General features: G+C 42.9%; 3 protein-coding genes across 3 annotated transcripts; 1 reads left to right on the forward strand and 2 right to left on the reverse strand.

Annotated features, from left to right (window-relative positions):
- Positions 1 to 562: 562 nt before the first annotated feature.
- On the reverse strand, positions 563 to 16050 carry LOC128742841 (ubiquitin-associated domain-containing protein 1). Its single transcript, XM_053839319.1, has 7 exons — positions 15496 to 16050; positions 2316 to 2659; positions 1983 to 2143; positions 1723 to 1928; positions 1197 to 1659; positions 994 to 1132; positions 563 to 934 (listed from the first exon to the last, which is right to left on the reverse strand). The coding sequence occupies exons 1-7, from the start codon at positions 15744 to 15746 to the stop codon at positions 780 to 782; spliced, it is 1719 nt and encodes a 572-aa protein (XP_053695294.1). The 5' UTR covers positions 15747 to 16050; the 3' UTR covers positions 563 to 779.
- Positions 16051 to 16478: 428 nt separating this feature from the next.
- On the reverse strand, positions 16479 to 17893 carry LOC128741343 (40S ribosomal protein S8). Its single transcript, XM_053837103.1, has 4 exons — positions 17875 to 17893; positions 17492 to 17598; positions 17029 to 17428; positions 16479 to 16776 (listed from the first exon to the last, which is right to left on the reverse strand). Exons 1-4 carry the CDS (start codon positions 17876 to 17878, stop codon positions 16667 to 16669), a joined length of 621 nt encoding a protein of 206 aa, XP_053693078.1. The 5' UTR covers positions 17879 to 17893; the 3' UTR covers positions 16479 to 16666.
- A 6743-nt stretch (positions 17894 to 24636) lies between these two features.
- LOC128742759 (pre-mRNA 3'-end-processing factor FIP1) lies at positions 24637 to 26511 on the forward strand. The gene is made up of 3 exons (XM_053839210.1): positions 24637 to 24973; positions 25043 to 26253; positions 26312 to 26511. The coding sequence occupies exons 1-3, from the start codon at positions 24713 to 24715 to the stop codon at positions 26448 to 26450; spliced, it is 1611 nt and encodes a 536-aa protein (XP_053695185.1). The 5' UTR covers positions 24637 to 24712; the 3' UTR covers positions 26451 to 26511.
- The last annotated feature ends 1383 nt before the right edge of the window (positions 26512 to 27894 follow it).

Raw genomic sequence — 27894 nt, forward strand, 5'->3', positions numbered from 1 at the left:
TAGTTTTCTTCTCTAAGTTTGTCGCTCTTACACCCAATTTGATTAGACGTTAAGTTAACGTATGACGAAAATAAAACGCATAGGTTTTCTTGACTTAAATAGCAAACGGATGCCTTCAGCGAGTTCTGAAGTTATTCGTTCGTCATTCATCGGTAACGGTTAGTTGGTGCAAACCATTTTACTGCGATATAATTATCACTCAACTGTCAGCTGTGAGATGAGCGAAAGATGATATTTCTAGCTTTTTTGGGAAAAAGACCTGACGTTAAAGCTCGCTTTATACTTGCAACAAGTAATTTTCTTTGTGAAATAAAATCAATTGCTTTAGTATTTAGTAGTTCATCTTAGCTACCAGCTGATTATCTGGGAGCTAAAAGCACTCTGACACTTGAGTTTCGACGGGTCTAAAGTGAGAATAAACCCAACATGGGTTTCGTATTTTGAAACTTTCCAATGATGATAGAAATATTATTACAGTTACAGCTACAATAGCAGAACAATGAATTCTAAAAAGCATCATTCTTTTAAAAAAGTCGCTGCAAAATTAAAAAAAAATTAAGAAAGATATAAAATCATGTATGGCCATAACTGGCATGTAAGCAAAATCAAACTGTAAAATTGCTTGCGTTCCTATAATTTTATCTGTATCCATTAAAAGTTTACTTCGCTTTCGAATAGGTAAATATTTTTTTTTTTTTTTGATTTAGCACTGTATCTATAAAAATTTCGATCGAGCAACATCTGCCAAATATAAGTATCGTTACGTTCTACTAATGCAATTAGTTAAAGCTTTGTGCATTGCTAAACTGGTTGATTGCCACTATGTGTTTCTCCTCGTGGTACGTCCGTAGGATATGCCCGAGAACAGCAGAGGTATCGTTGTCGCTAAGCCACATCGTCATCGTAGACGAGTTGTCCAGCATTGAGAGCAGTGCTTAAAGGTCAAAGTTTATAAGTTTCAGTCGAACGGAGGGAACTTACCGGGTAACTTACCGATAAACATCTTTGGATTGCCTAAACTAATTTGTACTTGAGGCGAAGCAAGCAGCACCTGCAGTATGGGCGAATCCGAAGACAACCCGTCACGTAGCTCGGTTAAACTTTTGCTTCGATTGCCCAGCAACCATTCGCACTGAAACGAAGGGATGTAATTTGTTTGGGAAATGCTCTTTGACCGGAAGAAGTCTTAAACTCACCGCAGCAGCATGGTTATTACGGGTTGCAATCAGGGCTTCGCGCACACATTTCTCGTTGAATCCCATTTCCACGATTGAAGTCACCATTTCCGGTGCTGGAAAAACGTCCCGATCGGAATACTGTCGGATAATGTCCAGCAAAACTTCAACGTTTTCGATTTTCGTTTGAAAACGAACCGCCTCGTCCATGGTTTCGTTGTTCTGGTCTTCCAACGTCGTCGGGCTGGGATCCGCTGACGATAAATCTTCATTTGAGGTATTTTTCGATTGTTCAATGTTTCGCTCCGAAAGTATCGGTCGCGTAGGAACCGTTGTGCCGTTGTATTCTCCACCACCGCTGCTGGTCGCTTCGTTGCTGGCGGTTCCAGAAACTATCGTTGTAGAGCTTAATGTATCACAGTCAAGCAGCTTCACCGAGCTGTCGTTCTGAATCAGCCAGTCCAAGGCAGCAGGAAAAATATTTCTTAAAATTAAAATGAAATGTTAGTGTCTGCTACTGTACTGAGTGATCTGCTAGGAACGGTACTTGGTTATCTCCAACGCTTGGTGTATTTTGTCTAGGGAAAATCCCATCTCTAGTAGAGTTTCTATCGAGCGCACTTGGTGTTTACGACGGTTGACCAATCGCTGCCGAAACAGAGCAATCAACTTATCGGCGCATGGTCCCGAGCCTATCACAAAAGCCGAAGATCGTGCCAACGAAATCAATATACGGCGCAGATCTTGCTGCAACTAATTAACAATCGTTATTGGTAGAGTTATAGCCATTTAGCATCAAATACTCACATCACTTTGCAGCAAATCCATGTTAATGTTGTTCGTGGTATGGTTGGTTTTGGACAGTGGAATGTGCTTGGTCGCTGCCAGCACCTCGGAAACGGTTGGTCCTTTAAGGTTCTCTTCCGGGGGCATGAAGTCCGTGCGTTTAACCACTAGCAACATCTCCTCTGCCGGGGTACAAATTTAGCATAATCAAACATTCCATTTGGTTAATATATTAGCATTTAAATCAAGTGATTATCACAATCTACTCTTTCCGTCCCTTTCACTATCAACCCATCAATCAACCCAACAATTCACGCTAACCCGATTAGCGTTGATGGGTGAGAAAATACTGACCTTCGGCACGCACACCCTGCTGCTCCAGTGTGTCGTCATCGTGGAAGACTGTCCGATGGCGGGCCCGTATCAGCTTGTACCGGGCGACAAGTTCATCCGGATCGGATGAAAAGTGCGGCAGCGAGAACGAACAGCTGGCGAAGCGTTCCAAGGCCTGCACCCTCAGCTCCTTCCCACTGCAGTCCTGGGTAGCCTCGAGCCACACAATTCCACCGCGAGGACTGATGATACGCAACGGTATTACCCGCCGCCGGTGCAGAAGCGGCTCTTCATCGCTAGAGGCTGCAGTAATTGTGGAACTACTACTACACCCAGCAGCACTGCCGGGGATGCTGCCGCACGGTCTGCAATAAATTACCGAAAGGAAAACTAATCAATACTGGTTTCGACGGTGTGTCAGACATGGGATGAGGCTTGAATACGAGCTGTCGTTAGTTTCTAATGTATGAATGATGAAAGAATTGGTTTGAAAATTTCTATTTTTATAAGAACACATGTAGTTTAGCAAACTGGCAAAAGAGCGAACTGCTATCGCGTCCACTTTATTTGCTGAAGAACGACTGTTTTCCTTAAACTGATTCTCACTTCCAGCCGTTTTCTGGATTTGCACCAGAGTCCGCTAGACGATAACCTAATTTACCTTGATTTGGTGGAGCAAGAAGAAAAGGCAGTACGGGAGCTCCACCGAACTCAGCGGTCTCTTTCTGGTTCCCGTTGAAAATACTTTGTGGCTCATGCATTAGGGCCACACTCCATTTTTCAAAACTGTAAGGAGAATTCTAGTAGGTTGTCCAAATACCACACTTTAGCGCCAGACGGATCAGTTTGCCTAGGCTAGCACGTTTTCATAACCCTACGCTAGAATCCACCTCCAGAACTGCACTTCCCAAACTCCAAAGTCCCAAATCCTCTTTCAACCTGGTTTCTTTAAATTCGAATAAATAACAACCAATATTTCGTTTCGTTGTTTCGTTGTTTTCGAAACCGATGACAACCGCATTCTGAATGCGCCTCGAGATGATAGAAGCACCCGGAGGATCCACCTAGTCCACCGATCCAGCCACATTCGTCCACCGACGAATCGCGTTTCCACTGACGAAATCCCAATGCACGGGACTGCTCACGTGGTCGCTGCGAACTGAGAATTTAATTTTAATCCGAACAATATCGCATCACTTTTCCTACTTCAATAGATTTAACGCACTTTACTTTGACTTCTTAACTTCTCGACGGTCTAAGTGGGAAAGAAGCGCCTTGAAGTTACAACATACTCTTCTAGCCTGTAAGTTTTCTCATTCCTAATTTTGTTCTTATTTTTATTTTACATATTTCTTATTGCCTAGATTGTGTTTCCGGTTTCTTGAAAACCGATTCTTATTTCTAATTTTCTGTCATCCATGTATGACTGTAATCCCCTACACAATGGAATTTCCACTCATAACCCTCAATCGTCAGTTGATAGTAATTTCTATTGGTTCAAGCACTGGATGCATACTTAAAGGCTAATGTCAGCATTTACTAACGCTTCTCATTATAATGAGTCTATATTCCTTTTTTTCCTTTTTTTTTTGGTTGACCAGCTGGTCGCTTAATAGCGTATAAAACTCTGCGCTGGGCCCTTTTTGTAATGTCATCAAAAAAGTATCAGAGAGACCTCTAATTTCAGATCTACCTGACGAGACAGGCACTGGCGCCCACTAAAACACAGGTAAGGCAGAGCCCCAAGCATAGTCGGCTCACCTATGCCAGGAGACAGCGGTGATCCGACCCTGCGCGGACCCTTCGAGCTGATTCTGAGATTTACAATTTACGGCGTTAAATTTATGCATCTATGGGATGACTATGACAGCACATGATTATAAGATGATATAAAAAATGCAGGGGCTAGAATGCGGGAAATGGGACGAAGTTACTCATGTTAATCATGGAATCACGATCGGGCTTTCTCCGTGTCGTGTCGTGGCCGGGATTCGAGTTGATGACGCTCTCGTTGACTCGGGATTGGATTTTACGTTAATTCGAAAATGAGAAGATAGAACGATGTTCTTGATGACTCGCGTTGGGATTTTCATGTTAACCGAAAATGAGAATGTAGAAAAAGTTGTGATTAGCGATGATACTTGGTACTTTTGATAAGCTACTGCCTGTTTGACCAGGCAAAAGAAAAAAAGTAGAACAAAGAATCGGTGAGTGCTTTTATTTCGTTGTAGTGGCGTAATGTAATTATTCAGTTTTCCTCGGAGATTCCTGGGAAAGCTTCTTCTTCGTCGGTGAACCCTTCAAACTGTGACGGCAGGAGTGAGCTGTCCGAACTATCGTCGTCATCTTCTGATTCGCTCATTTCGTATTCCGATTCCAGTGCGTTTTTGTATAGTGTGTCAAAGCCTTGTACTTTGATCTGTCTTCCGCCACATCATGCCACGCCTCAATTGGAATTCCGCTCCTGTCTATATCTTGTCTGATGTTGTTCCTCCAATAGTGCGCCGGCCTGCCCCTTTTCTTTTGTGTTGGTATTTTATGCTCCAGGGCCTTTTTCAGGATACCGTCCTCCTCGCTGCGCAGTATGTGTCCAAAAAATCCTAGTCTCGCTACTCTGATTTTATTGTTGATTGTATAGTTGCTTAGCTAACGAGGTACAATGTATGGGCTGTCAGATCCGATCGAGCCTGGCGATTTTCTGTTCGCATTGCTTGTGTTTTCCACTCCTGTCCCAGTCCTTAGCGTGACGAGTTCCGCTCTGTCACCCTCTGTATCAGGGTTCCGTCCTGAATCTTCTTCGTCTGCACTTTCCTCCGTATCCTCTTGCCGTTTGCTCAGGTCTTTCAGTGTGAGCAGCATTTCATTCTCCATTCTTCTTAAGGAATTCCGATTTCTCTTGAGGATGGTCGACATCTCTAGACCATACGTCGCCAGTGGCATGACGAGGTAATGATACAATCGCTTTACTGTATCCCACTCTAGCGTATGCTTTTTCAGGAAACTGCATAGATGGTAGAAAGCCTTATATGCTTTCCCCACTATCTCTGAGGTGGTTGCCTGCCTTGCTAAACTACTTGTGATGAGTAATCCGAGGTACTTCAGCGTTGTAACCACTGACAGCACGTAATTGCCGAACTTCCTTGATGTATCTGGCGCTGTATTTGCGGTGTAGTAGAGGTCCCTGAAAAGCACTTTTGTTGACGTAGGACTACGTCTTACGGCAAGTTTTGAGATAGGGTGTCATTCCAAAAAATCGAAAAATGCGAGCGTCACGAAAAATGAAAGGTTTTGAGCGCTAATAGTTCCGCGGTTTTCCGATCGATTTTCAATATTCTTACACCAATCGATCGGAAAATCTTCTAAGAATTGACCCAAATGAAAAAAAGTATGGGTTCTTGATGTTGAACTATTGAAAAATTGAAAATAATGAACCTATCTTTTATCAGAATTCTCGCTTCGTGATTGGTTGAAAGATTCTTTGCGATGATCTAAACCTATACCAATTTGATATCTGTGCTTGGGAAGTAAGCCAAAACAAGTGACCAAGTTTCCTGATTTCAACAAGATTTCTTAACACCGCAGTTAAACCTAGACCATTTTGATGTCCTTGCTTGGGAAGTATGCCACAAAGAGTGACAAAGCCCCCTCGTACCAACAGATTTCTTACGAACGCGATTAAGCCTAGTCCAATTTGATGTCTGTGTTAGGAAAGTGTGCCAGAAAAAATGACACAAGCTCGTTGTCCCAACAGATCGCAAATTGTTTACTGCGAGACGAATAAACCTCGGCGAATTTGATATCTGTGTTGGAAAAATGTGCTACAGCTGTAGTGTTCGGTTATAATACGACTCTGTATGAAGGTGAAATTAGTCATAATCGATGCTGCCAATTTCAAAAGCAGTTTTTTTGTTTGAAACAAAAATTCGGTTTATGAAAATATATTCGATGTGTTCAGATTGGCAAAAAGAATGCAGTATATACATTTTTATAAACACAATCCCGCTTTTGGGCCGAAAAGCTGCTTCCGAAATTGGGCTTTCCGACGAAAAGTCAATGACTGCTAGTTTCCCGTGAATACGCATGCTTACCGTTTCATTAGAAGTGTATTGAAAAGATGTGCTGTTGATAAAATAGGATTGAATTGGTAAAATCCCTTCAACGTGGGAAACCATGGGTAATAAAAACAATCTTTAATTTCAGTAAGGTAGCAGGAAAGCAATAGTTTGTGTTCTTGATTTTGTTAAATTGTTTTCAAATGCACAATCTTTTGAGAATTGAGAAATGCAATGTTACTACTTTGATAAATGTTACATACAACGCATGTAGCATGTATATATGTTGCATATAGCATTTATATATGTTGCATATAGCATGTATATATGAAGAATCGAACGATTACAAGCATGAATACATGCTACTATCACTACAAAGAGACTTACGTAGTCCTGCGTCACCTATATATGCGGTCGTGTCTTGTACACAACCCCTCTGATTTTTTTTTCTCATTTATTTCCAGACCTACTGATGCTAGCAAGGGGATCAGGAGGTCCAGCAGCTTTCCCACATCGTCCTCTTTGTTGGATAAGAATAAGATGTCATCCGCATCCCAGAAGACACGGGAGGCGGATGTCCGTTCCCTGTTCCAAACGAAGTTCTGGCCAGAAGCCTTGGATAGATCTCAGCACGTGGTGCAGAATTACAATGAACAACTCTGGGCTTAGAGGACAGCCTTGTTTTATTCCTCTAGCTTTGTTCATGACTGTAGTGCGCTGCCCGAACCATTGGATTGAAGTTCTTTCAACCAAGCAGGCCTTGGTTATTCGGTTGATTAGTGCATTTGAAACTCCCATATCTTGCAAGATGGCTGCCGCTTTTGAGGTATCTATTCTGTCAAAAGTTTGACGTTCACTTAGACTAGAACTGTGTAGCATCCTTTCCTCCAGCGTTCATCCAGTATCCGCCTCATTACAAATATCTGATCAGACACTTCTTTTTGCCTGGAAGGCCATCTGATAGCTTGGGATCGGGTTCATTTGGTTCCTTAGTCTGTTTAGCAGAATTTTTGCATATATTTTGTAGACCGTCGGGCATAGGGTTATGCATCTGTACTCGTCGAGGTTTTTCGCTGTGGCTATTTTTGGGATGGGAACCTGTATGAGGAAGTGGGGTGTTAAATTTAATTTTGGGGTTTCCTGCCGTATCCCGCATGATCTGTCTCCAAACTGTCCATCCAGCTTTATTATCGCATCTCCCATCCCCTCCCCACTCCGTATTGATATTTCATGCCCCATCTATGCCCGTTGCAAACCGTTTCCCTCGCCAGCTTTCCGCAATAAAAGCATCCCCTACTTCCTGCCCCACAAAGTACCCCGTCCCTTACAACTCCCTACGGAGGTTTCCTCGGCACGTAGTCCCCACGGTAATAAAGCTGGATGGAGATCTCTCCCTCCCCCAGCATACCTGTATCGTTGTTGTCCATTTCTCAGGGATCTCGTTTCTTCTGAATGCCTGCTTTATCATATCGGTTAGTTCCCGCTGCATGTTTTGTGAGCCGTACTTCAGTAGTTCCTTATTCATGTTGTCTGTTCCAGGCGCGCTATTATTGCGTATTTTCCACATGGTTGCGCATATTTCCTCCCAAGTTGGTTCTGGTCCTGCCTCTCTGCCATCGTCTTCCGGGAGAAGCGTTACCTGAAAGCTAACGCGGGGGCACGAATCTTGTAGCTTTTTTTGCCACTGCTGTGTACTTATAAATCTTCTCTTTCTCGTTTCTCTTTGCCGCTTATGAGCTTTGATAAACCTGAATGTTTTTGCCATTCGCGCTAGATCATTTTCGTTTTGTACGTTCTCTAGGAATTTTTGGACCTTTTCTGCAAAGTGCTCTTCATAAGCCTTACGCTTGTTGATACGCGCCATTTTAGGTATTCCTTTCAGCTCTATGTTGTGCTTATCCGCCACGAGTTTTTGATTTGCTAAAAAAGCTGCTTTACGTGCACTTGTTCTGCGGGGGGTCGGTGGAGAGTTGTGCTTTTGCAATATTGTTGCGGCTGCTCCTGAAATGGCTGTCTGTAAACGGTCCCAGCTTTGCTCTACCCCGCTTCTGTCAAGGAGTTGGTCTAGTTTTTTCTGGTATTTGTCCCTTTCCTCTTCGTCTTTCAGCTTTTCCAGGTCTAATTTCATTCTCTTTGTGCCGCATTGGCTCTTTTTTATGGGCATTTGGAAGAAGTTGGGTAATGGTTTCTGTGTTTTCCTTCTGTTTAAGAACACATTCTACCATCTTGTGGTCGCTGATCGGTGCCGGCTTTAAGTATGCTCTAATACGCGGCAATCTTAGAAAGCTCATTTTTGTCATAAGTATGTGGTCTAGCTGCGATGTACTTTTCCCGTTTGACCAGGTGGTTTTAACCGACGGAGAGGCGCTGAAAGTGAGTTAATCCTTCATGTTGTGGCTGGTCGCGAAATTCTTTAGCTCTGATCCGCTTGAGTTGCAGAAGCTGTGGTGAAGATTGCTTCCGATGATGCTCTTTTCCGTCTCAGTAAGCTCTTGTGTTCCTACGTGCGCGTTTATATCACCAGCTACAATAATGTTTTCGCTTAGAGCCTTGGGCAGCGACAGTATGTATCTGGAAAGGTTCCCAAACTCACTGGTACCTATTCCGGTAATACTTCGGATATATGTCGACACGAAAATCGTTTTTCTGTTGGAAATTTCAACTAGAAGAGCGCATGAATCGTTGCTCACTTTTTTAAATCGGTTTGTGGCTACGATGTGTTTGGCCGCCAAGATCGCCGTCCCTCTGCCAATCCTACTCTTGACCTGGTCTGTGTTGACATTGTACTAGATGTAGTTGGGGGTCTCGATGGTGCATTGGCCAAGCCGAGTTTCCTGCAGTGCAACAATGGCAAATCCTTCCTGAAAAAATATTTTGTCTAAATGTCTCCTCTTTTCCGCGTACATTCCAAGATACGAACTTGAAAGTTTTCGGGTCAAACGGGCTGATACCGCCTGCCGAACTCTCGCTTTGGGTATCCTCATTGTCTGCAAGAATCCGGTATGCGCTGATCTCCATGTTGTGTTGTGCTTGTTCCACTCCTGGGATCGGAGAGGAGAATTCATTGGAGCTGCTACCCAAGTAACAATTTCAGGCTGATCAAACACTTTTATAGCTGATTTTATTCAACCTGTGACTGAATTATGGTTTAGGTTTAGAAATAAAAACCTTTTTTCAGCCCCTAAACATCTAAATCTGGTGATTTTATCAAGCTTCAGACTTGTTAAAAGCCGCTTTCGAAGCTGCGATGAAGCTTAATAGAGTTTTTTGCGCGCTTTTAAATAGCCAATTTGCGCAATGCTGTCAATTCTATTTTTAGAACGAGAAATAGTTTTGCAACATGCTCTTCCAGCCGCTTAATCAACGATTCATCAACCTTAATGCAGCCAAAAAAAATCTATTTTTAAATTTAAAAAAATGGAACGCGTCATTTTTATTTTGCCGTGAACATTGTCGAGCGCGATATTTTTAATTTCGAATAACTTTAATTCGTATAAGTAAGTAAGCTAACTAATTAAAAATGCATGTCTTTTTTTCCGGGAATTGAACCCGCCATCTTTTGATCCATAAGCACTCACCGTATGATCCGCCCCTTTTGCATCTGCAGAACAGACAGTGAAAATATCTTTACACCTGAAGCCTAGCCCGCCTAGCGTGAAGCAGTCGATAATGTCGATAACTGACAAACTTTTGCTGTCAGCCGAATTGCGAAATTCTATGATCTGACAGTATGTGTGCTGTGAGCCGAAAGAAAACTTGGTAGAAGTTTATAAAGCCACTTTAACACCCTTAAGCAGCCTTCAAGTAGTTTGAAAGCTGCGAGTCTAATGAAAGCTCCCACTCTACACTTTAACACCTTTAAGCAGCCGCAAAACGGTTTGATGTTTATGGCTGTTTAGAAGCAGATTGTTTAGCAAAAAAAATCCGCTATTAAGCTTTTTTATCAGCTTTTGGGAGAGAACTGGTTTGAAAAACTTCAAGTAGCTTAAACATCGCTTATTTAAACACCATTTGAGTGCTTACTTTATGCAGCTTTGATCGCGTTAAACCAACCCGTAAACAGCCATTGCTCTTGCAATTCAGCTACCGTTGTTACTTGGGAAGTATCGATTTAGCATAATATCGGCGTCGTAAGCGGGTATGAAATGGAGAGAGTTACCTGGAAGGAGCGTCAAACATAGCTCTGGCTCTCTCAAGCTCCCACCTGGCGCCTCCACGCAGATCTAAGTCAAATGATGACGGTCGATGGCCTTACCCGGAAATGCTTCACGTACTTACTGAAGCAGCTAAGCTAGGAGGTGCGAACTAGAGCGCCTGTTCTCCAGGTGAGGGGCGGCTCACACAGCGTCTGTCTCGTAACGGGCGGCTGAATATGAAATGCTGTATCCCGCAAGCTATACCTAAGATGGCAGACCCATCAGCGGGATGTAGGTATCGCGACCCCGGTGAGGTAGTATACCGAAAACTCAATTACCACGAACAACGAACAAAGAAATTCAGGACGGAACAATCGGTATAGGACACGGCAAGGGACAAGGAAACGATTAAGGGATAACGATTGGAAACTTGGTACCTGGAATGTCCGAACTCTCCATGAACCGGCACGGGCTTGCTTGCTATTCAGGAAATTCGGTGGCCAAATTCCGGAGAAAGGGAGTTCCGTGCAGTAGACCCTATTGCAGGCACTTCTTTTAAGTACCACATCTACTACAGTGGCGGTAAGAAAGCTGAACATGGAGTCGGTTTCGTAGTGTTGGGAAAACAAAAGCAACGAGTTATCCGGTGGAGGCCCGTAGATGACCGTATATGCGTGTTGAGGATTAAGGGCAAATTCTTCAACTATAGCCTAATCAACTTATACGCACCGACAAATGATAAATCCGATGATGCTAAAGACGAGTTTTACGACAAGCTTGAGAGGACCTATGGAGAGTGCCCAAAACACGACGTGAAAATCATCATCGGAGATGCAAACGCGCAGATCGGGAGGGAGGAATTCTTCCGTCCAGTTATTGGAAGACATAGCCTGCATCTGTCGACCAATGATAACGGTCTGAGGCTCATAAATTTTGCCGCGGCCAGAGGGATGGCCATCTGTAGCACCTACTTTCCACGTTTGAATATTCGGAAACAAACCTGGAGGCATCCAAATGGAGACTCTAGCTCTCAGATCGATCATGTCTTGATTGACGGTCGACACTTTTCGGATGTTATCGATGTACGGTCTTTTCGTGGACCAAATATCGACTCTGACCACTATCTCGTAGTGAGTAAGATTCGCGCAAGGCTGTCGAACACGGCGAAAGCTTGCACTGAAAGGACGCTGCGTTTCAACATCCAGCGGTTAACGGCAGACGGCGTTGCAGTGGAGTACGCCAGGAAGCTTCACCAGCGAATCGCAGAACAGCAGGTAGAAGAAGAAGATATAAATGGGCTGTGGAGGAACATCCATGGTGCCATCCAAACAACAGCGAGAGAGGTGGTAGGCACGACGCGTGGAAGACAGCGTAACAGCTGGTTCGATGCGGAATGCCAGAGAGTGACAGACGAAAAGAACCAGGCCAGGAGTCGCATGCTCACTGCGGCAACGCGTCAAAACAGAGAGAGATACAGAGAGACTAGAGCTGCGGAAAAAAGAATCCATCGTCTAAAGAAACGCGAGTACGAGGAACACGTGCTTGCCGGCGCAAAGGAGCGATACGCCAGCAACGACACACGGAGTTTCTATAAAACGGTGAGAAGCAGGAATTTTGCCATGCCTGTGATGTGCAATGATAGTGCTGGCAACCTGCTTACCGACAAAACGGCGGTAGCAGCCAGGTGGAAGGAGCACTTCCAGACACTATTGAATGGAGAGGTAAATGAGGAGATCAGCAGGGACAGGATAGAAATTGTAAGCGATGGTCAAGCTGTGGAGCCACCAACACAGGAGGAGGTTAAGAAGGCAATCAGTGAGCTGAAGAACGGTAAGGCTGCTGGGAAGGACGGTATCCCGGCTGAACTTCTAAAAGCGGGGAGCGAGCGGCTGTACGAAGCAATCCACCGGATCATTGTCAGGATCTGGGAGGAAGAACAAATGCCGGAGGAGTGGTTGGATGGCCTCATTTGCCCAATTTTCAAAAAGGGACATCGAATGGAGTGTAAAAACTATCGAGGAATTACATTGCTCAATTCTGCCTACAAGGTGCTTTCCCGTATCCTGTTCTGCAGACTGAGACCGTTAGCGGAGTCCTTCGTCGGCGAGTACCAAGCTGGTTTTCGTGAGGGTCGCTCCACGACGGATCAGATGTTTACCCTGCGCCAGTTGCTAGACAAGTTCCGGGAGTACAACTTGCAGACACACCATCTGTTTGTGGACTTTAAAGCGGCGTACGATTCAGTTAAACGAAATGAGCTGTGGCAGATAATGCTAGAACATAGTTTTCCGACGAAACTAGTTACGCTGATTCGTGCGACGCTGGATGGATCCAAATCATGCGTTAGAATAGCGGGTGAGACCTCAGCTGCTTTCGTGACGTTGGATGGACTGAAGCAAGGGGACGCACTCTCTAACCTGCTATTCAACATTGCCTTGGAAGGTGCATTACGAAGAGCAAACGTGGAAAGGAATGGAACTATCATCACGAAATCTCACATGCTTCTTGGTTTTGCGGATGACGTCGATATCATCGGAATCAACCGTAGAGCAGTAGAAGAGGCCTTTAGGCCCTTTAAAAGGGAAGCTGCGAGATTGGGACTTACCATTAATACCGCCAAAACGAAGTAGATGGTTGCTGGTAGGGAACGTGGGAGCTCAAGTGGTGTTGGTGCCGAGGTGGAGTTAGATGGGGAACGATATGAAGTAGTGGAGGAATTTATATACCTTGGTACACTCGTGACATGTGACAACGATGTAAGCCGCGAAGTGAAACGACGAGTTGCAGCCGCGAATCGGGCTTTCTACGGATTACGTAGCCAGCTGAAGTCCCGTAGTTTGCAAATTCGCACAAAACTGGCGCTCTACAGAACACTAATCCTCCCGGTGGCCCTTTACGGACACGAATCATGGACGCTAAAGGAAGCTGATCGGCGAGTGCTTGGGGTTTTTGAGCGTAAAATTCTGCGATCTATACTTGGTGGCAAAATGGAAAATGGAGTGTGGCGCAGACGCATGAATCACGAGCTGTACCAAGTATACAAATATGCTGATATAGTGACGGTAGTGCAATGTGGCAGGCTGCGGTGGGCTGGACACGTGGCCAGAATGCCCGATGAAAGAGTAGCCAAAACTATTTTCAGCAGAGAACCAGGAAGAGGCCGTAGACTCCGAGGCAGACCCCGCACCCGGTGGGTGTGTGCTGTCGAAGACGATGCACGTTCAGCTGGTGTTCGTGGGGATTGGAGAACGGCAGCCCAGGACCGACGGTACTGGAGGACTATAATTCGTTCGGCGCAGGATCGGTAACGGACCGTTGCCACTAAAGGAAGAAAGGAAAGGAAGGATCGGCGTCGTAAGTATCGATGAAATATATCGAAATATCGGCCCTCGAGTATCGATATCGCGTGTTACCGATACGGTATCGCCCAATACTAATAAACAAGCTTGTGTTTTGTGGACCGTGACGTGATATACCACGTTCGTGTTTATGTAGATTTCGTTAGATGGAAATAGTAAAAATTGCTAGATAACAAATTATATTCGTTACTGAATGCTAGTTAAAAGATTTGCGTTGCTGACTCGCTTTTCGCGAATCGTGATATCTCATATGTCAAGTTGAATTAACGTCGATTTCGTTGCAGAAACTTTTTCAGATAGATTGGCAATGTCGTCCAACCATGCTGTGGTTACAGCACATAGGAAGCAATCAAGAAGTTCTAATTCACCATATAGCTCAGTTTCTACAAATTCAAAGGCTGGAGAAGCTGGAAATTCATTTACAGCAAAAGTTATTCCACCTTCGCGCTCAAAACCGATTTTGTCGGAAGACGCATTCAAGGACCCGAATGATTTTAGCATATGCATTACCAAACGCACCAGCAATATCGCCAAAAGTAAACAATCTAACCATCGCAAGGCTCCGTACGTTATAGAACCCCGCAGCAACCCTATAGTGGCAACATCATCCACGGGCAAATTACGCCGCACAAGAAAGTCGGAAAGCAGCAGTTCCGTCCATACTAATTTAGCTGCGCGACACTCCTCTAGAACAACAACAACGACAACTTGCTGGAAGGATCCTGCCATGGTTCGGCCCCGTCGTCGAAAAGAAAAAACAGTCAAAATCTACTATTTCTGTGATTCTGATTACACAAAAGGTTACGAAGAATCTCAGAATTTCGACAAATCTGGATGTTACGATTCCGACGATAAAATTGGAGCACTCACTCGTACTCAAAGTATATACATTAAGAATCCGTAGCGTTGAATCACAAGCAGACGTTTCGATAGCTTCAAGAGAGTGCTAAGTTCTGGATCAGTCGTAGGTTTTTCTTAAACCTTAAAAATTCTGTTATTTAAATAATTAATCACTATCATCTGATAATTTTACATTAATAAAATCGTTTGCAAAAGCAACTGAAATCTGGTTGATAAAGTTATTTAACGAAAGACAAAACTTGATGCTGGTAAAACCTTTGCTAATAACGGTTAGGTGATACTCCCGAAACCGGACCCTCAGAGAACTAATGGCATTTAGATCAAAAGCCAGGCCTGGCGTTTTATTTAGCTTTCTGAAAATAGTCAAGAATTAAGTCGTGTGGTTCAAACCACAATGTGAGGACTCAAATTATTAAGCAGCAAAACGAAATCAAAGTACTTTTTTTACGAAAAATCTTAGGCTAGAGACACCGCCAACCCCATATGGAGAAAAATATGTAATGCGGTTAAAAGACCCTATTTTTGAGTCTGGCACCTAATTCAATTGGCAGAAAAAGTACAAAATCTATATAATATAAAAATTGCGTCTCTTACCCTAACGTACATGTTTCAACTACAACCGTACCTAAATTAATATCACTAGTATCGGGGCCGTTTCCACTCGAACCGGAAATCCGATTAGCAAACAAGCAACGGACGAAATTCCGAAATCTTCTCCTCATTATTTATGAAACACTTTGAACGACAGACCAGCATAACTAAATCAGACTGTGGGCACAATTGTTTGACTTACTTTGATCGATCCGAGGAAGTCGAGGCCTGCTGTTGCTGCTGCTGCTGCTGTTGGGCATGTTTACTCGAGAAACGAAAACCTCTGGCTGTACTGGTGCGGAGGCCCGATCCAGCAGGCGATGAGTTCGCACCGCCCGTCGATGCACTGGTTCCTTCGCCGGCCCCGCTGTTCACTGCGTCCCGTTGTTGCTTCCTGGACTGCTGCCAACGAGCCTTCCGTTCGGCAATTTTTTCCCGCATCCAGGGAATCATTTCCGCTCTCGTTACGCCCTGCACTATCCTTAAAACTACAAGCACCTATCCAGCCGGATCAGTCACACCCAACCGGGCAGGTCTAAATAGGTCATATGCAAATTCTCACATCTAATATCCAAAGCATATTATTTCGATTCGAACCACACCGGAGTACACTGACAAGACTGCAAATTGATTTTCTTCCTCTATCAAACTCACACCTTTCGGAGTTCCACTCTATACCTGACGGAACAGAGTGTATAGAACGACTGGTTAGCGATTCACATTTAAAACAACTCACAATACCAAGCCAGTCCAACCGAACTCGAGCGTCGGAAAAGCGTGATTTACAAACTAAATTCTGACTAACAAAAACAAAACACTTTCCGAATGGTTGACAGTCAAAAGGAAAGGAGGAGATGGAAATCGAAGAAAAGTGGGTGGGAAACAGTGACAGCAGAAAAACTTCGACCTTGCTTGCAAGCTTGTACGCAAACGGAATTAATTTACCTCTTAAGGACTTCACGGGATATTCCTTTCGTCTAGTTATATGCTAAAAACGTAAGTTTGATACGCCGATTGCCGCAGAAATTTCGAGTTGTATGCTTCCTTCACTAACAAGCTGGGAAGGTGCTGATGAAAAAATCTAAACCTCAAATGTTGGACAAATTAAAAAACTTTACATGGCATTCGTTAACATTCATCACAATCATTGCAGTTTGGTTGTGATAATTCACCGATACCGTAAATCCTACCGAGTGTATCATTTTAAAGATTTTTATTTGAATATTTTTCAGTATTCCTTTCTTACTTTGGAGTGTTCAGTAATGTAATTTTACGCTCCTGTGTAAACATTTTTAACTTTTACACATTCTTCGTACCATCAAGCATCGTAAAATGTTTGAATATTCCTTCCCGCCTGCTGCTTTTGCCGTTGCTTACTTGGATTTCTTATTCTTAATTTTCTTCAGATAGAATTCCAGCTCTTTGCCTTCCAGCAGGTAACCATCAGCGCGGCCACATTGTCCAGGTCGAGAAGCAATAACAGCTGCAAATAAAAACACGTTATTTAGTTGATTCTCGAAATTATCTCTTTCAAACAGGCTTTTTCGATTGAACAAATCAGTGTAACTATGACAAAGCCGGAGTCATCTTTCACAAAACGGAATCGTCGTCTCAAAACGAGACTTCGAACCGCATGAAGCCCTCGAAAGAGGGTGTGAGTCGCTTCAATTGTTATCATCATGAGAAAATACCATCCCGCTAATTACACATTTCCATTAAACAAAAAAAAACTTACCCAATAAACGACCAGCGTTGAACTGTTCCTCCAGTGCGGGGTCAATCTTGGCAGTCTTCTGTCGCTTGACGTACTTCTTCAGGACCCGCTTGCTGCGCTTCTTGGCCAGAACGTCCTCCTCGCCGGCTTTCACCTCACGCTTCTTGCCGAGCGGCAGCAGGTAGTGGCTTTCGTACCAGTGACGGAACGGCGTAGAATCGATCACCACAATGGCGTTCTTTACCAACGTCTTGGTACGCACCAGCTCGTTGTTGGAGGCATTGTAAACCACATCGATGATACGTGCCTTACGGGCAGTTCCTTCCGAGGCCCATGCAAAATTGCCGGCATCTAAGCGGAGGGCGCGGAATTTGCGATTTCCACCGCGGGTTCGTACGAAGTGGATACGGCTGGCACCAATCTGTAATAGAAAAAAAAAAGTATTTTAGCCACATCAAAGTAACCTTACAAAAATTTAACTCACCTTCGTATTGGCAGCTGGGCGTCCCAACTCATACTTCCTCTTCTTGCGGATGGCGGCTTTCTTGCCACCAGTGGCCCGCCTCTTGTGATAACTATCACGGCTTATACCTGGGAATTAAACAGTAAATTTTTATTCCTAAAACAGCCTGTCCAAGCACACTGAAGAAACTCAAACATAAACACACGAGTGACAAATGGAATCGGAAACGTGGATACAAGAATTATCTTTTTCTGATGGATCACAAACACAATCCGTACTTTATATATGGTAAAATGCTTTTGAACAGCTATAATAATTCCGACGCACTAAGAAAACCATTTTCCGACTCATTTTCACTTCATTTTTTGAAGAAACTATCGCTACAAAACAGAAAAGCAACTCACCCATCTTCGTGAGCTAATCGAGAAAGAAAGGCCGCTAGCAACCGGAAGACTAGGTTGGCTGCGCTGAAATTTGAAGTTTCTCACCGCTGTCAAAACTGGTCTAATTCAGGCAGCGAAAGAGGAAACTTCTACACGCTCATAAAATTCCAAGCAAAATTTTAGGTAAACATTATTTCAATTTAGGTTTACGTGTTTACCTGACTGACGGCGAAGATTGTTTTGGTGGTTTGATACAGTAGGCAGTTGCTAGCAGCGAATATTCATTCTCCGATCGGATTTCTACCATAATCGTTGGGAAAACGCAATGTGAAACAGATTAAACACGCTAGATCAGCACAAACAAATCGTGTTTATGAGCATTGTCTGCATAAGCAAATGATGTCATATTGAGTATGACTTTCGAACCATTTTTAATTTGCACGTCGTGCAAACCAACGGGGTCCAAATTAAAAAGTGTTCAGATTAAAAACGGTCAAACGAACGGGGGTCCACGGTAATAGGTGATTTTAATTTGAAATTTTATCCAAGAATTCCCGAAAAATTTGTTCCTGAATGGATGTCTGTTCTCTGTGTAACAACTGCAATGTTGCTGTTTTGTTTTGTCATATATTGCAAATTGCATCAAAAACGCGAAATGCAAGAAACTTGCGAACATTTTACAAGCAAAATTCCAGCAGTGAGCCGTCAATTATTCATGTCAATTTATTGGGATTGACACTTGCAATAAGTTGACATAAATATTTGACAGCTCGCTGCTAGCATTTTACTTGTAAACTGTTTGCAAGATTTTTGCATTTCGCGTTTTTGATGCAATTTGCAATACATTGGCATTTGAGAAAAATAATCTGGATTAATCCACACTCTTAAATGATTCTACCTGTAAATTGGTCGGATTTAGTTAAAGTTAGGTTGAAACTACTCAAAATGCCCTTAAAGTGTACAAACTCAGATTTTTAGTAGTTTTTCAACCAAAAAATTGGTAGTAGGAACTTAAAATTGCGTTATTTGTCATAGAGAATAATTCAGTTATCGGTAGCAAGTAGCCAAAATTGGTTGAAATTTTTACCTAAACTTTGAGTTTGTACACTTTAAGGACATTTTGAGTACTTTCAACCTAGCTTTAACTAAATCCGACCTATTTACAGGTAGAATCATTTAAGAGTGCAGGTACAGCTGTAAAGCACAATATCGTTAATTTTAATCACTGCATATAACCACAGAGAACAGACTACCAGGTAATCGACAAAATGTGTGTAAAAGGTTTTTATGTAATCTACGAGTAATCCTTCAATCACAGAGAACAGACAATTATGTTGATATAAAATATCACGCAAATGGTGTGTAAGCTTTTAAACAAGACAGTAGCGACATCTCTCTTAGGGTGCGCCAGTTGTCCGACATCCGCGTTGCCAAATTTGTTATATATTCTTGTCATTTTCTACATATTCGAAATATTGGCAACTCTAATGTTAGTTACTGTAGCAACCTAGCAACGGTTGTAGCAACGAATCGATTTTGTTTATGTTATTTGTTGAACACGGCTAAACATGGAAAACCGAAACCAAATTGCAGTTCAATTTTTCCTTTATTTTGATAAGTATGGCTAATAGGCATCGTATTTAGTGTTTTTCCGCATAAAGTTTTGCAAGGTGACGTCACGAATGAACCGGAATGAACGCAATTCACCCATTTGACATCCACTCGTGGTTTGTTTACTATTTGTTAGGCGAACGCGATATGCATAAATTGAAGTTAAACGTTTTAAAAGCATATTATCCAGCAGTGTCGCCCTCCAAACTACTGGGAATGGCAGTTTTTGTGCTTTTCTGACTTACCGTTAAGGCCTTAAGCAATATTTACTTTCAACATGTTAACCCACGTTCTAAGTCTATGTAAACAAACCACTGATAGACGTCAAAGAAGTGAGGTTATGCTCGCCCGTGCAAAACCTTATTGGAGTGTACCATTTCATCGTTACACTCAGCATGACCCCACCGCGGTGGTACTAGAAGTGAACTTTTCATCTTTGAGCACCAGAAAACTTTTACCACTTCATCGAAGGCCGCCGGTGGAATGTTTGGCTTTGATTCATTGATCTAGGAGATGGCGGCTGCTGAAATCGCGGCCTGTATGCCAATGGATCGTTCATTGTTCAACCCAAGTAACAACGGTAGCTGAATTGCAAGAGCAATGGCTGTTTACAGGTTGGTTTAAGGTGATCAAAGCTGGATAAAGTAAGCACTCAAATGGTGTTTACATAAGCGATGTTTAAGCTGCTTCATGTTTTTCAAACCAGTTCTCTCCCAAAAGCTGATAAACAAGCTTAATAGCGGATTTTTCTGCTAAACAATCTGCTTCTAAACAGCTATAAACATCAAACCGTTTTACGGCTGCATAAAGATGTTGAAGTGTAGAGTGGAAGCTTTCATTAGGCTCACAGCTTTCAAACTACTTCAAGGCTGCTCAAGGGTGTTAAAGTGGCTTTACAAACTTCTACCAAGTTTTCTTTTGGCTCACAGCACACATACTGTCAGATCATAGAATTTCGCAATTCGGTTGACAGTAAAAGTTTGTCAGTTATCGACATTATCGACTGCTTCACGCTAGGCGGACTAGGCTTTAGGTGTAAAGATATTCTCACTGTCTGTTCTGCAGATGCAAATGCAACTTATACGAATTAAAGTTATTCGAAATTAAAAAATATCGCGTTCGACAATGTTTACGGCAAAATAAAAATGACGCGTTCCATCTTTTTGAATTTAACAAAGATTTTTTTGGCTGCATAAAGGTTGATGAGGCGTTAATTAAGCGACTGAAAAAGCAGATTGCAAAACTATTTCTCATTCTAAAAATAAAATTGACAGCTTTGGGGCAAATTGGCTATTTAAAAGTGCAAAAAACTTTCTATTAAGCTAAGTTGCAGCTTCGAAAACAGCTAATAATTAGCCTAAAGCTTGATAAAATCACCAGATTTAGATGTTTAAGAGCTGAAAAAAGGTTTTTATTTCTAAACTTAAACCATAGATCAGCACAGGTTGAATAAAATCAGCTATAAAAGCGTTTGATCAGCCTGAAATTGTTACTTAGGAAATTCGTAATCAAAATCCAGGATTTAAATTGAATTAGTCAAATATTGCTATTTTTGATAAATGTTTACCTTTATTTTAAGTGCGATGGATTGGGTAAACAATACGTCAGTTGCTGTAGCAACTATATGAAATGTTTTGGTGAAAATCCGACGAAAGCTTTGATGTGACTTGACAGACATTATCAAGCAAAGCCCATTCTGTTAGTGATGTGAGCGCCACGTAACGGCAGCATTACCACATACTTTCAAAATGGCCGCAGAGCTTTTACACACGTTGCGGGTTCAAGATGAATGTCTGTTCTCTGTGCTTCAGTAGAACACCCCTCGAGCAGTAAGTGGCAAACTAAATCTTGATGTCGCTGCCATCGCTGCTATGTAACTCCAGCACAAAGAAATTTTGATAAAGGTACATGGATATTTTTTTATGCGTTTGGCAAACTATTTCTGAAGGGCGCCACCGACAGATTTTACACACAAAAAATCGATTACTTCCTTCGAGCCTGTTAACCTGTTCTCTGTGCTTAAACGTTATATTTCAAGTGACACTAGTACGCAATGATTTTGTTTTAAAACCGCAATCCACCTTTTCTCGAGCGTAACGGCGGCTGGTGGGTACAATTTTTGGAAAACGTTAGCAAGCCCAGATAACACAAAATCGTAATAGAAAGTTCACATTGAATCGTTTTCATGTCAACTTCATATTGGAGTTGTATAATAATTAGAGTATGTCAAATCGAAGTGAACAATAAGTTGTTTTGCAGTCGTGCGTGTCTTCATATACAATTCATGACTGTGAATTATAAAGCAGGATAGACAATTGCAATATTTGATTATATCTATATCATATATTCAGGAGTATTTAGTTGCGTGTTATAAAAACTGCGCAAAATAGAATTACAAATAGTTGTCAAAATTGTCGCACGTATATCGCCTCCACTTTGGTACATATATGCTCTTATATGGCGTAAAATATAACTTTTTCGTTCAGATATGATTTCGTATACCTCAGTTGCAATCGAGATATACAAACCAAATGGTTTACTGGGTGGCCACTTTATTCACGTCAACTTGACATTTCCAGCCTTGATTGTTTTTGTAGAACCTTCAAGCGTACGTGAGCGGAGTTCCCAAAAGCAAATAAACATTGCCGAAAAGTGTACCCACTACTTAGCCGCCATTAAGCGCGCGAAAAGGTGGATGTAGTCACTCTAGTTCGCCCATGCAATTTGACAGATAATCTGTCAAATCTACGCAACTGCTGCCATAAAGTACCAATAGAGGTTTTCCGTCAGATCACCCCCCCCCAGATAACACAAAATCGTAATAGAAGGTTACATTAAATCGTTTTCATGTCAATTTCACATTGGAATTGTATCCAGCTTTTTACGCGCTATAATGGAGGACGCTATAAATTGTGTTCGTAATATGCGAACAATCTTTTTGACAACTCTGCATACATCAAAACTGGGCACTCTTCTCCTGTACGGCAGTGTTGCTCTTTCTTTCGTTTACGCAAAAAAAGGAAAGCAATAGTTTTGTTTACGTTTCGCACATTTTTGCTCTCCTTCTTTGGCGTAAACGAAAGAAAGAGCACGGTAGTGTTGCAAGAGAAGAGTGCCAGATTTGATGTATGCAGAGTTGTCAAAAAGATTGTTCGCATATCACGAACACAATTTATAGCGGTCACTATTATAGCGCGTAAAAAGCTGGATAATGATTAGAGTATGTTAAATCGAAATGAACAATAAATTGTTTTGTAGTCGTGCGTGTCTTCATATACAATTCATGACGGTGAATTATAAAACTGTATCCAGCTTTTTACGCGCTATAATGATGGCCGCTATAAATTGTGTTCGTAATATGCGAACAATCTTTTTGACAACTCTGCATACATCAAATCTGGCACTTTTCTCTTGCAACACTATCGTGCTCTTTCTTTCGTTTAAGTCAAAGAAGGAGAGCAAAAATGTGCGAAATGTAAACAAAACTATTGGCCTCCTTCTTTTGCGTAAACGAAAGAAAAAGCAACACTGCCGTACAGGAGAAGAGTGCCCAGTTTTGATGGATGCAGAGTTGTCAAAAAGATTGTTCGAATATTACGAACACAGTTTATAGCGTCCGCCATTATAGCGCGTAAAAAGCTGGATACACGTGCGATCAATGTGCAGATCACATAGATATTCTCCTGGTGCTAATCACTACAGTTCCATAGGAATAACACATGAATCATATTCAATTGCAAAACCATGGGTAAAACACTTTGAGATGATCTGATATTCACATCAACTCATCGTGAAAGCCACGTGAATTTCAAATAGAATGACTTTTCATAAGAGTTACCGTTTGATTAAACGTGTAAAACCAGTGATATATTTATAAAAACTTACACCTTAATTTCATGTGGATTGCAACAGGATATGATCTAATGGTAAAACACGTGGATTTGCGGTGCTAAAGCAGTGACTACCATGTTGATTGAAGGTTTGTTGGTAAAGCATGGTTGTTTAACGTGTTTTTTCTATGAAATATTCCATTTCACGTTAAATTGAAGGGAAACACTTTTGATACCCGAATGATTGACATATGAAACAAGATTATCAATATTTGCACGTTGAAATTCATGTGTAAGATCTTTTGGTAAGGCCGCGTCTATTTTTATCAGTGACGGCTGGTCTGAACCACACTGAGAAAACTTTTCCTATAGTTTCTATCTGTTTCACACATAGATTTTTTCCATGTTCCCAGCAAATGAACTTTATATGCCAACCAGTTACCATTTATGTGTTTTTAAAATTTATCTTTAAAATTTGCACATACTATTCATATGATAATTTTCATGCGTACTTCTGGGCGGATTGTGTTTATATGCGGCACATAATAATCATAAGGATTTTCATAATGGAAATTTTCCATTAGTTATGTGCGGATTATTTTGAGTGCAGAGCTGCCATAAATACAGATATTTGTGCATGCATAAATTTGGGACCCTACCGTTTTCTCCGGAGTATTTTATTTTCTTGAACTAATCTTTTAAATAACATAAACAGTTTATGGAGTACTTTAAAATTCAGGAACCTTAGTAGAGCTAGAAATCACAGCAACTGAAATAATTGATGGGTCCCAAATTTATGCATGCACAAATATCTGTATTTGTGGCAGTAGAGTGACTATACACAGAGTGGCGACAATGTAAAAATTGGAATGATAATTATCTGACAGTATCATTCCAATCGAGCAGACGACCTATCCAACGCGTATGCAGGAAAGAGAAAGAAAAGCCTTGAAAAAATCGCATTGCATACATTTGGGATGGCTTGTCGCCACTCTGTATATAGTCACTCTATGTGGCAGCTCTGGTCTGAACCTTGGTCTGAACCAGGGGCTTGCGATGGATGCCATGTTTTTTGTTGCCAACATCTCAGCACATCTCGACAAGGTTGGCAGCAAATCTACCTGTCAGACGGGCGCTATTTCTTGGATTTCTTGCAATAGCGCCCTTCGTTAAGTGGACTGTCAAACACCGTTCGTTAAGATAGGGATAGCACTCCGCTGGTCTGAACGGAAGAAACGAGTTTTAGCTTTTAGACGAGTTTTAGCTAAATCTGTATAGCTAAACGTCAAACACGACTTTTGCGTCACAAGGACGTCAAAATTTTTACAAGTTTTTAAGTTCATCAAGCGGATAGTGTGAAACACTAAAAGTTTTATACATTTTGCCTGTGTTGTTCCTAATTTACAGCGTAATCAATAATGGCCGACGAAGGTAATGAAGATAGTTGGCTCTACGGGAACACCAACCGAGATGAGAAGGATGATAGCACAACGGAAGGTAACAAGGACGCCGATGGAGCCGACGAGTCCAACACAGAGAATGTCGAACAAAGTTCCGCCAAACGCGGCCGTGGCAGTTTCTCCGATGAAGATAACCATCATCAGCATGATGATAACGCTATGGATTCGAGTGATCTTCAAGCCACGGATGATTCAGCCGCTCAACGAGAGGACGAGTTTGTGAGTAAACCTGCAAATTACATATGGGTTGGTGTTTTATTGTTCATTCCTGTTTAATGATTTCCACAGCAAGCCGAAGAGGATTCACGACTCCAAGAAGAGGAAAGTCACGAACCAGAAGAGCGGACAGCACGGAGTGATGGAGAAATGGAAACCGATGATAGTGACGATGACGATGATATTAATGTCGTGATTGGTGATATTAAATCCGGTCCAAGTTATAATATCGTCAAGCCAAGGGGACCGATAGTACAACCACAGGCCGTCCAAGCCGCTCCAGGGCCAGATAAGGCAAAACAACCGGCAGGAAAGTTTAGCATTGATGAGTTTGAGAGTGTGGGAACGATAAACGGAGTTCCGGCACATGAATTCAGCATTGACTCGTTGGACGACAAACCATGGCGCAAGCCTGGTGCCGATATAACAGATTACTTTAACTATGGATTTAATGAAGAGACTTGGCGAGCCTATTGTGAGAGACAAAAGCGTATGCGAATGCACGAAAGTGGAGTCGGTTTGCAAGGATTGACAATCAATAATCCGCAGGCGGCTCAAATGCAACCACATTGGAGGTCTGGTCCACCTCCTCCTCGAAAGATGAATAACGGCATTGATGTGATCGGTGGAATGAACATGCATCCCAGACAAGACGGAGACATGATGCCACGTCATCCTAAGGAGAATGTTATTCAGGTGATGACCGCTGATCGTCGCGAATACAGTCGAACTTCGAACAAATATGATCCATCGATGGGCCCTCCTCCGTTTGGGGCACCTCCAGATTTCTATCACAACGAGCCTGACTATGGCGATTATGGATATGAACCAACACAAGAGTCTCAATGGAATCAAGAGAGTTCTTGGCAGCCTCATGGTATTAAAACACTTACCCCTGGACCACCACCTCCGCACATGATGCCCCCCGGAATGGTAATGCAACCCCACATGGAGATGATGCCACCGCCGATGCAACCGGGAATGGGAATGGGGCCGCCCGGAATGGGCCCACCAGGAATGCGCGGTCACGACCGCGACGTTCGTGCCGATCGGGAGCGGGAACGAGAACGAGAGCGAGAGCATCACGGTAAGATGCGAGAACGCGAACGAGAACGGGAGCATCGTCGAGAACGCGACCGTGACCGGGAACGAGAGAGCGTTTCAATCAAGACGGAAGTTATGGAGATGGACCGCTTGGAACGGTCTCGATCGGAGAAACCGGAACGCGACGGCGAGAAAGAGAAAGAAAAGCGATCGTCCAAATCAGACCGCCACAAGGAACGGTACGTCAAATTCAAGTGTTTTGTTCTTCCGGTCCTAGTTGAACGTTTTCTTTTACAGGTATCGTGAACGGTCCCGTAGTCGTGAGAAGTCTAAATCACGAAGAAGGTCTCGCAGCCGTGAGCGTGAACGTGACCGACACAGCAGCCGATCGGAGAAAAAGAAATCGCATCGTAAGGATAAGGACGACAGCGATTAAATGTAGTATAAATATCTTAAAGTGACCATGTGTTTGTATCATCATAATTCCAAAATTTAAACTGTACTATGATAGTACGGAATGCTGTTTTTACTTCACATTGACATTTATTGGTAAGCAGAAAAACATAAAGCTTCATCTCCTTTACAACGCAACGAAAACAAATATAGCGAGTAGAAGAAGACAGGTTCTAGTCAACAGCCTGGATGTCGTTGGCTAAACTGTGTCACCATGAGCCTCTGGGTCTGCCTCTTTTTCGTTGTCCTGGCGGATTCCAATCGAATGTTCTGCACATCTCGTTCACTCTTCTCCTCAAGATTCTCGAATATCATACAGTTTTTGTGTTGTCTCTGTTGAAACACACCGCGTATCGCAGGCGTAAAGCAATACGGATCTAACATATGAGTAGAAAAATCGTGGTTTGGTATGTTGAGTGATCTGGTTTCCGCGCTAAATATTCCGTAGACCTGCAAGGGTCTGATCCGTGTGGCTATATTAGTTTTAGTACCAGCATCAAGCATCGTTGGTAAAAGGCTGGATAATGCGGAATATAGACCCCATAGTGGTCGTTAGCCTCTTATCCAGCAACTCCGATCCCGACCTCCTCGTGGTACCAGCCGGAATACGAGCAACCTTAGCGGAGATCGGGTAACCAACCCCGGTGGAAACTAAGGTCGTATACTAACCGGGAAGGAGATATAGTGCGTCTCGGCACTATGAGATGGCAGCCCCATCGCGAGACTCGGTAGTGTTGCCCCAGTACGGCTACACACCTAAATTAAACTTAAACTAACAACATTCAAGCATATTCGGAGCGGAATATTCGGCATCGACCTCGGTGACGGAATAAGGACGACGAATGGAGACTCGGGACTTGGAACTGCAGATCGCTAAATTTCGCAGGTTGCGAGCGGGTGCTGATTGAACAGCTAGAACCCAGCAAACTCGGCATCGTAGCTCTGCAGGAAATCTGTCGCAAAGGAGAGAAGGTATCCGTGGCGGAAAGGCCCAGTTTTACCAGAGCGATGGCGCTACCAACGAACTGGGAACGGGCTTTGTAGTGCTGGGCGGAATGCAGGATCGCGTGATAGATTGGAAGGCGATCAACGAGAGAATGTGTGTATTGAGGATAAAGGGCAGTTTCTTCAATTATAGCATCATTAACGTGCACTGCCCGCACGAAGGTAGACCCGACGATGAGAAAGAAGCGTTCTACGCGAGGCTGGAGGCAACGGGTAACCAACCCCGGTGGAAACTAAGTATAGACTAATGTATAGACCGGTGGTAGGACCCCATAGCCTGCACACCGACACAAACGATAACGGCCAACGATGTATAAACTTCGCAGCTTACCGAGGCCTGGTGATCCGAAGTACCTTTTTCCCGCGCAAGGATATCCACAAAGCCACCTGGAGATCACCTGACCAACGTACAATGAACCAAA

This window comes from Sabethes cyaneus, chromosome 3 (genome assembly GCF_943734655.1).
Source record: "Sabethes cyaneus chromosome 3, idSabCyanKW18_F2, whole genome shotgun sequence".
In the NCBI taxonomy this organism is placed as follows: domain Eukaryota; kingdom Metazoa; phylum Arthropoda; class Insecta; order Diptera; family Culicidae; genus Sabethes; species Sabethes cyaneus.

Coding starts and splice junctions, on each gene's coding strand:
- LOC128742841 (XM_053839319.1), bottom strand. CDS start 15,746: ATGATTCCCTGGATGCGGGAAAAAATTGCCGAACGGAAGGCTCGTTGG. Junction 1,929..1,982: donor TGGATTTGCTGCAAAGTGAT/GTGAGTATTTGA, acceptor ATTGTTAATTAG/TTGCAGCAAGATCTGCGCCG. Junction 935..993: donor CAATCCAAAGATGTTTATCG/GTAAGTTACCCG, acceptor TTGACCTTTAAG/CACTGCTCTCAATGCTGGAC.
- LOC128741343 (XM_053837103.1), bottom strand. Junction 17,429..17,491: donor GCCCAGCTGCCAATACGAAG/GTGAGTTAAATT, acceptor TTTCTATTACAG/ATTGGTGCCAGCCGTATCCA. Junction 16,777..17,028: donor CAACGCTGGTCGTTTATTGG/GTAAGTTTTTTT, acceptor TTTTATTTGCAG/CTGTTATTGCTTCTCGACCT.
- LOC128742759 (XM_053839210.1), top strand. CDS start 24,713: ATGGCCGACGAAGGTAATGAAGATAGTTGGCTCTACGGGAACACCAAC. Junction 24,974..25,042: donor CTCAACGAGAGGACGAGTTT/GTGAGTAAACCT, acceptor TGATTTCCACAG/CAAGCCGAAGAGGATTCACG. Junction 26,254..26,311: donor TCAGACCGCCACAAGGAACG/GTACGTCAAATT, acceptor TTTCTTTTACAG/GTATCGTGAACGGTCCCGTA.